Source organism: Miscanthus floridulus, chromosome 18, assembly GCF_019320115.1.
Source record: "Miscanthus floridulus cultivar M001 chromosome 18, ASM1932011v1, whole genome shotgun sequence".
Lineage (NCBI taxonomy): Eukaryota > Viridiplantae > Streptophyta > Magnoliopsida > Poales > Poaceae > Miscanthus > Miscanthus floridulus.
This window is the reverse complement of record NC_089597.1, coordinates 81,289,080-81,297,862: the sequence shown is the minus strand read 5'-3', so window position 1 is coordinate 81,297,862 and position 8,783 is coordinate 81,289,080. Positions and strand designations below refer to the sequence as shown.

The 8,783-nt window shown below is 43.8% G+C and overlaps 1 protein-coding gene across 1 annotated transcript; it reads right to left on the bottom strand.

Annotated features, from left to right (window-relative positions):
• Positions 1–1,259: 1,259 nt before the first annotated feature.
• LOC136524087 (3-ketoacyl-CoA synthase 20-like) lies at positions 1,260–1,820 on the bottom strand. Its single transcript, XM_066517562.1, has one exon. The coding sequence runs from the start codon at positions 1,818–1,820 to the stop codon at positions 1,260–1,262; it is 561 nt and encodes a 186-aa protein (XP_066373659.1).
• Positions 1,821–8,783: the final 6,963 nt, after the last annotated feature.

The window sequence follows — 8,783 nt, the reverse complement described above, 5'->3', positions numbered from 1 at the left end:
TTTCCTTTCGTAAATGGCACTGCCGTCCATTTAGGGCAGTAACGGTGTCAAGTGACCGGCAAAAAGACATAAATACCCTTGTTTGCAGCAGAAACCCATGGTGCCAAATAGGAAAGTTCAAGTATTTTCGTATGGTGCCAAATAGGGAAGTTCAAGTATTTTCGTATGGTGCCAAATAGGGAAGTTCAAGTATTTTCGTATGGTACCAAATAGGGAAGTTCAAGTATTTTCGTATGGACGATATTGGCCTTAACTACTTCCCTCATCCTAGTCACTGACGGTTGGCCCCACGCGTGCTCATCGTCAACTGCAGCCACCAGCAGTTTCCGTATATGTGTACCCATCAACTAATTAGCGGATTGAGATGCTGCAGGCGAACCCCAGGGTGCTACGCCGTCGTGGTGAGCACCAAGAACATCACACTCAACTGGTACTTCGGCAATGACCGCTCCATGCTGCTGTCCAACTACATCTTCCGCATGGGTGGCGCTGCCATGCTACTGTCCAACCGCCGCGCCGACGCCGGGCACCCCAAGTACCGGCCGCTGCACACGGTGCGCACCCACAAAGGTGCCGCGGACGAGTGCTATGGCTGCGTGTACCAGCACAAGGATGGCACAGGCCGCGTCAGCGTGTCGCTGGCATGCGAGCTCATGGCCGTCGCTGGGGACGCGCTCAAGACGAACATCACCACCCTGGGCCCGCTGGTGCTCCCGCTGTCGGAGCAGCTCAAGTTCCTCAGGTCCCTCGTGCTCCGTCACGTCCTCTGCTCCCGCAGCGTCCATACGTACATCTCGGACTTGCCGATGACCAGGAACAGCAGGCTCCCCAGCAGCTGAGGCACCTGCACGCTCGACTGCCATGGCCGAGAAGGCAGCCACGCCATGGCCAGCGAGCGCGCGTGAGCAGGCCGCCACGCTGCTGCCTTCTCGGTTGTCAGTAGAAGCAACTCCATAACGACTGAGGAACCCTGGCATATCGGATCTGCAACAGCCTCAACAGCTCACGCGCACTTCACGCGCATGCCACGCCCTTGCATGCGCGCTCGCCGCGCCAGTGACTCGCTCACCATGCTCTCGCGTGCTCGGTCCTCGCGCTGCCTACATGTCCGCTAGGCGTGCTCGCCCGTTCTCAGTGTACAGCACGGCCAAAGGCCCCAGATGTAATCCTATATATGTATACTATAAATGATCAATGAAAGCTGTCCAGTTGTGCAATCTTATTCTACATCGGCCATGGCAGTCAAGCGTGCAGGTGCCTCAGCTGCTAGGGAGCCTGCTGTTCCTGGTCGTCGGCAAGTCCGGGATGTACGTACGGACACTACGGGAGCGGAGGACGCGATGGAGCACGAGGGACCTGAGGAACTTGAGCTGCTCCGACAGCGGGAGCACCAGCGGGCCCAGGGTGGTGATGTTCGTCTTGAGCGCGTCCCCGACGACGGCCATGAGCTCACGCGTCCACGACACGCCGACGCGGCCTATGCCGTCCTCGTGCTGGTACACGCAGCCGTAGCACTCGTCTGCGGCGCCTTTGTGGGTGCGCACCGTGTGCAGCAGCCGGTACTTGGGGCGCTCGGTGTCGGCGCGGTGGTTGGACAGTAGCGCGGCGGCACCACCTATGCGGAAGATGCAGTTGGACAGCAGCATGGAGCGGTCGTTGCCGAAGTACCAGTTGAGCGTGATGTTCTCAGTGCTCACCACGATGGCGTAGCACCCCGGGGTTCGCCTGCAGCATCTCAATCCGCTAATTAGTTGATGGGTACACACGTACGGAACTGCTGGTGGCTGCAGTTGACGATGATCACGCGTGGGGCCTACCATCAGTGACTAGGATGAGGGAAGTAGTTGAGGCCAATATCGTCCATACGAAAATACTTGAACTTCCCTATTTGGCACCATACGAAAATACTTGAACTTCCCTATTTGGCACCATACGAAAATACTTGAACTTCCCTATTTGGCACCATACGAAAATACTTGAACTTTCCTATTTGGCACCATGGGTTTCTACTACAAACAAGGGTATTTATGTCTTTTTGCCGGTCACTTGACACCGTTACTGCCCTAAATGGACGGCAGTGCCATTTACGAGAGGAAATTTCAACTTGTTGCCAGATAAGAAAGTTCAAATTTTTGAGTGCCAAATACAAAACACTGGTTTGTTTCAGTGCCAAATAAATAATTCTCTCATAATGTTTTGTAGGCTCCCTAGTGAAGCCAAAAAGAAAGAAAAGGAAGGAAACATCAAATGGTAGCATTGATCACCAAGCAACAGAACACTGAGGACATGGTAATCAAAGATGATCAATAGAAGGAAAGCGAAATTTATCAATCAGAAGGAGGGATGCAGTCAAATTCAATGGCCAATTAATATATGTAATTTGTTTAATGAACAAGATGTTTCATTCTTAAATTAAATTATGCCTAGAACTACAATTGCATATGCTGAGAACTAAAATTGTAGTGCCCAGTAGCTACAAATTATATTGTTGGTGATTGCAATTGTGTAACCAATTGTTTTATTTGTCTTAGAGGACAAAAAATTGGTGTGCTTGCACAAATCACAAAAAACAAACTTCGATATGTGTTAGCACAAATCACATTAAACATTTTTTCTATGTAAGGACAATGTAGCATCTGGTTTTAAGAACAAAACCAGATACACACCATATGTGAGTCCAGGAAGTCAAATCTCATATATAGCCACAAATAAGGGTAATATCAATAGACAATGCTTAAATACATAGCGTATTAGTATAAAGAATGTAACCTCAGAGTATAGACAACGAAAAGACAACTCCAATCTTCAGGCGAAGACTCCAAATCCACAGGGACAACTGACTGGTTGATCACAAGCCTAATTTCTCTAAACTCTAGCAATCTGGTACCCATCCGGGATTTTTATCCAAATATTTGAAAAGTAAAGCAAGCGTAAGTACATATCGTACTCAACAAATATAACATGGGGTTCATGAGGCTTAAAAGGCTGACACTGGTTTAACTGCGATTAGCTTTTAATAAGTCATTTTTAGCAATTGGGTGGCAACAAGTTTATCACAAGCCCATAAACACATGATCAGGTAAACATGAATAATGAATAGCATAAACGGTAATCATTAGTGAGCATCTTCATCATCAGTATCATCTGTGTCCATCCTCTATTCCGTAAGGGTTCCAAGGCCGCTCGTGACCGTGAGCACGGCTGATATACCAGTTTTACACTCTGCAGAGGTTGTACACTTTCACTGTGAGTCATGATTTACCCTTTTGCCCGAGGTGATCAGCCTCTTGACCCACTACCAAGGAAGGTCGACAAGGTTCACTATGAAGCCTTTCAAAGGTTCGTCTAATAAGTTAGGGCCGCTAGGTTTCTATGGCCTACGAATGTAGGGCTCCCCTTTTGACAGGCACAATGATGCACAGCCTATACACTAACAGACAGAGGCTGCACTATATCCAACCCGGAACACACCCCTCTTGCGTCATAAAGGTAACCACTAACAAGCTAGAAAAGGTTCTCATACTGAGCTAAAGCTAGAGCCATATAGCCCTCACAGCTGTAGTTGAGCACCATAAAATAGCCTAATGCTCTAGCCCCCTTATTCTATGTTGCTAAAAAGCATCTTTTAGTGTTTATTGCATATACCATTAGTCAAGTTACAAGATCATGGTTGTAGTTGAGTACTAGCATCAAACAACCCAATGCAATACCCCATAGGTATCAAGGTACAAGGTAACAAAGTACTAGGACTTCCTTAAAGGCAGTCAAGGTAGACACAAGCAGTATGAATTAAATTATTAAAGGTGAATATGTAACAAGGAAGATCCCATGCTATACTTGCCTTATACACCGATCCTTCGGTAAGCTTTAATCTTCCACGTTCTTCTTCTTCTTCTTGATCACCACGTGTATCTCATCGACTGGACTTAATCTTAAAACACCACACAAGCATCCATGCAATCATACACGAAGCAAACAATAGATCTAAATTAGAACAATACACCAAACATCAAATTAAGATGAAAAGTTTGTAAAACGAATCTACGTCTTACTATGAACACACAGACGCGAAAAGCACACTAATCGGAGCTATGGTGAAAAAGATACATCTACCGAAAGATTTGCTTTATATGTGGAAAAGAAAACTATAGGCTTCATTTATTTTAACTATATAAAAATGATATTTTATAAGTATTATAAATTGAATTAAGTCAAATTCATATTTGATTTATAAAACTAAAATCAAACAAGTCATATTTTATTTATAAAATCCAGTTACATAATTATTAATGAAGATATGATTTAAACCATGAAATTCCAGAAATAGTGACATGTTAAACATTGTTACTAATGCGTAGATCTCGTTGCTATGAATCTAACGCAACTTGAATGGGTCAAAACAGATCTAAAACATAGAAGATATGAAATAAATAAGATTTCCTTTATTAAAATAATAGATTAAATCTATCCTCGAATTTTAAAAGTTCAAAACACACTTAAAAGTAGTATGAACATGTAGATTATGCAAATACGAACCTAACGTAATTTGAACGGATCAAATCGGAGTTAAAACAGAGAAGTTATGGCTAAAATAAAATCAGTGGCAAATCTATAAATAGCTGAAAACGTATTTTTAATCCAACCGAAACAAAGTACGCTTTCCAAGGAAGAAAACAAAATCAGAAAAGACGCAATGGACCATGGGTTCTATTATTGAAAAAGGGAGGGCTCTTTTGAAATTTTGCCCACCGAAAGGGTATGATGTGATATAGGCCGTCCGATTAGAATTGGGTGGTGGAGATTGGATTGGGAGGGTAAGGCATGGCCGGCGACGAGCTACACGGCGGCGGCGCCATTGACGACGACGAGAAGATTTGCGGCGAGCTCGGTTTGGGCAAATCCGAGCCCCATGAGTCACGGGGAAGGCACTAGGAGCAAGAGGGAGGCGCAGAGAACTCATCTAGGCGGTCAGTTGCAATTAAAAAGGAGCAAAGGTAGGCGGGCAGCGAGCTATGGCGGCGGTGGAGCATCTACGGCGTGGGAAGACCAAGATAGCGCGAGAGAGAGATAAAAGGGGTTAGGAGTGCTCGCAATCTCAACGTGAACCTCGGGATCAAGCTTACCGTGATGGAGGGGTGTCTAATCGGCTCGGCGACTCTGGCTTCTCCCGGCGGGATCTAGGCGGCGGCAATGGCTAGCTCAGAGCGATGGCGGTGCGGGATAGGGCGCGGGATATGTAGCGGCGGGCACGGGCATCTGCTATTTATGGCCCTGGAGCCTTGGGGGCATGGCAAACGGAGGGAGCCGTGGGCGGGGCAGACTCGGACAGCGGCGGAAGAGTCTGTGTTGCTCACGAGGTAGGAGGAGGAGCTGACAAATGGGGCCCACCGGTCAGTCGGTGGCAGAGGAAGAGAAGGCGCGCTGGCGGCTTCGGCTGGGCCACGGAGCTGGGCTACTCAGAGCGAGTGGCGTGGAAACTGGGCCGTCCGGGGCTAGAACGGGCCGCGCGGAGGAAAATGAAGAAAGGGCTGCGCGGAGGGGAAGGAGCAGGCCGGTGCTGGGCTGCCTGCTGCCACGGGCCAGAAGAGCGAAGAGGAATTTTCCATTTTTCCAAATCTTTTCAACTTTGTTTCCAAATTCAAATCCAAATGCAAACCAATCAAATTCGAATAGGATTTGAAATACACTTTTTAATTCAAATTAAGAAATTTTGGTAAGTTCTCCAAAAATAAATTCTACACCTTTTTAAATTCTTTTATTTTTTTTCTAATTCTCTTTTTCCTTCTTTTCTTTAACTTCAATGCCCTTTCTATTTTTTCTCAAAAGCAGTTTGAATCTTTTCAATTTGAATCAAATCCACACAATTCAAAGAAACAAATGCACCGGCATGTATGCACAAACATGTTGCTAAACCTTATGATGAATTTTAATTTAATGAAAAATTTTATTTTCCTATGTTTTCATGTGCACAATAATTCACAAATAAATCATTTTAACTCTATTTTCAAAAGTGGCAAATTTTGGGGTGTTATAATTCTACCCCCTTAAGATGAATCTCGTCCTCGAGATTCGGAAGACGTTGACTAGGAGATAGAGATACTTCGTTCTTGGATTCTTCTCTACTTCCTGACATGGTTCTATCGTCTTGTTAAGTTTTCCACTTTACCTTGCATACGTGTCAATCTTACTCCAAGTATCTTGCTCTACTAATTCCAAAATTCTGACAGGTACTCCAAACAACTCTCAGGTATCTCCAATCACTAGGCCATCTTTCCTATATTACCATTTCTCTTTCTTAAATATCCATCTTCCAACAAAGCCTAACGAATCTCTTGGTCATAAGGTAATTCTACTACCAATGTTCAAAACATTAGTGTTTTTGGTCAAGTTGCTCAAACTTGGAATACCATTCTTAGTCCTCGGTGTCACCCAAACCTTCTTAGCATGACTCTCCATTGCTAAGGGCATCGGCTGCGACTTTTACTTCTCCAAGTGTTAGCACTTTTCCAAGTCATAACCAATTTCATTCCAATGAAGATAGCACAAGCTCAAGACTAACTTGGTGAAGATGTCCTGTAGATTCTTGTGATCCTCCTATATGTCACTTTTATCCCAAGAAGATATTACTTTGATGCTCCACAATGGATAACTCCAGATAACTTGTTAGGTAGTTGAACTCGTGCTTCCTTAGTTGACCTAATGAACCAGGCACTACATGTTTCTTCTTGCATAAGGACACATCCCACACCCTGGCAAGGTGCATCATTATAGCTATAAAACTCTTGTCCGGATCTAGCAAAGCTAATACTTAGATTTTACTTCAACACCTTCTTTGATTCCTTCAAACACTTAACTGAGGTCTTAAAAACTTCTCTAGTAGCTCTATCAATATCTTGATGATCTTGGTTAACCTCCTTTGAACCTTTAATCAAACCTAATTGAGACTCTGAGTTTCTCCCACATCTTTGGGTACCACCACGCTTCCACGGCGCAAACTAGAATGTAGGATACTTCACCTTGCAAATTCTTTACTTGGCTACCCCCCTTAAGAAAAGGTCAACAGGGTAGCTTGCACCTTCTTCTAGACGGATTTACTAGCATAAGGTCATCCTGACATCGCAAATAAACTCTCATGTAGGGGCAAGAACAAGAAATCTGAAGTTCCTTGCGAGCAGAAAACAGCAACATAGTAAAACAGCTGTAACTCTCATTCTGTTAATCCAATGAAGTTGTAGTTTATATCGTTGGAAATCTTATCAAATTATCCACAACTTCCTTATAGAACACTTTTCCAAATTCTGCAGTTAACTTGGTCAAAAATAGTGCACAAGAGAAACTGTTCTGGGTTCCAAACAGCACAGATGCATCGGCTTGTGATTTTTGTATCTCCATAACCAAAATAGATATCAAGCTGATTCTTGCGCTCAGAGAAAGATATTGAAGTCTACTATTGTCCAGAAGTTTCTCATGATTTTTGGTTGTCCAAGAATAGAGATATAAACCGAAGAGTGCAGACTGCTCTGAAAAGACAGGATAGAGAGAACACAAGAAAACCATACCCCAACTATTTGTTTCACTAATCCTTATACCTTAGGCCTATAAACTAAATGAAATTGTGGGAACACCCAACAAGATCATTGCAATCATTACATAGATGTAAAACAATCATGAGCATAATGACAATTCAACAAGCAATAAAGTGCACAATTCAATCATTGACTCAACTTGCGATACTATCGTTTTTATTACATAATGGGTACAAACTCCTATCCCTTAACTAAGGATCTTGGGTAGTCTAGCATGACTTCCTCATTCATCACTTTCACCGAATGCTTCTTTCGGGTTGGGTATCACTGACCTTTTCTGGGAGCAACTTTGTAGTGATCCGACTCTGGCCACTTCCTTGGTACAATTGTTGATTCTTCCGTGGGCAAAATTTAGCATAATGTCCTTCTTGTTGGCAACAATAACACATGATCTTAGCCGTATCTTTTGTGGTGCAAGATTCCATAGAATTGTTGCTAGGTGTGTTGCTAGCTTGCTGACTCCGAAGGTTCATCTTCGTTAGACTTGACCACTTTTTAGCTCGTTTGATCTTTCGGGGTTGAAACTCCTTGTAGGTGATCGTCCACCCATCTATGCATACCTCCGGTGGAAAGAGTGGAGTAGTCTTAGCTTGAGAAACTTCTGACTCTTTACAGTATGAGTTGATCTAACTAGGGATTGGAGCTGGATGTGATAATAAAGTAGAACTCAAATGTTGATTGTTTCCCAATTCTAGCTCTGGAGAGACTTCCTTTCTCTTCTTATCCACATTGTCCTCAGGTACAAGCTGAATACCTTCATACTCAATTCTTTCTCCTAATGGTGTTGTTAGAAGAACCAAATGTTGGGCATGCTTAATCACTCCTTTGCAAGCAGATAACCATCCCTGTCCTAAGATAACATCGATTTTCATTGACTCCAAAACAATAAGGTTTGCCATTAAGTTCACCGCCTTTATGTCAAGACTAACTTTTGGGCATATGTGATCTGCCTTCACTTCACCTCCTAGAGAGTTAATCATCACCGGTTTCCTTATCAGAAGCATAGTTATCTTATGGTCTTCTACATATTGGCTAGAGATAAATGAATGTGAAGCTCTAGGATCAAACATCACTGTGGCGGGAGCTGAGTTTACTAGAATAAAACCATACACAACCTCCTTTGCTCCATGAGTAGTAGTCATTTCCACATTATTCAATCTTCCTTGGATATAGTTTCTCTATACTTTACTTCCTTGC

Bases quoted from the DNA above. Each gene is read 5' to 3' on its own strand.
- LOC136524087 (XM_066517562.1), bottom strand. From the start codon at position 1,820: ATGGTAGGCCCCACGCGTGATCATCGTCAACTGCAGCCACCAGCAGTT.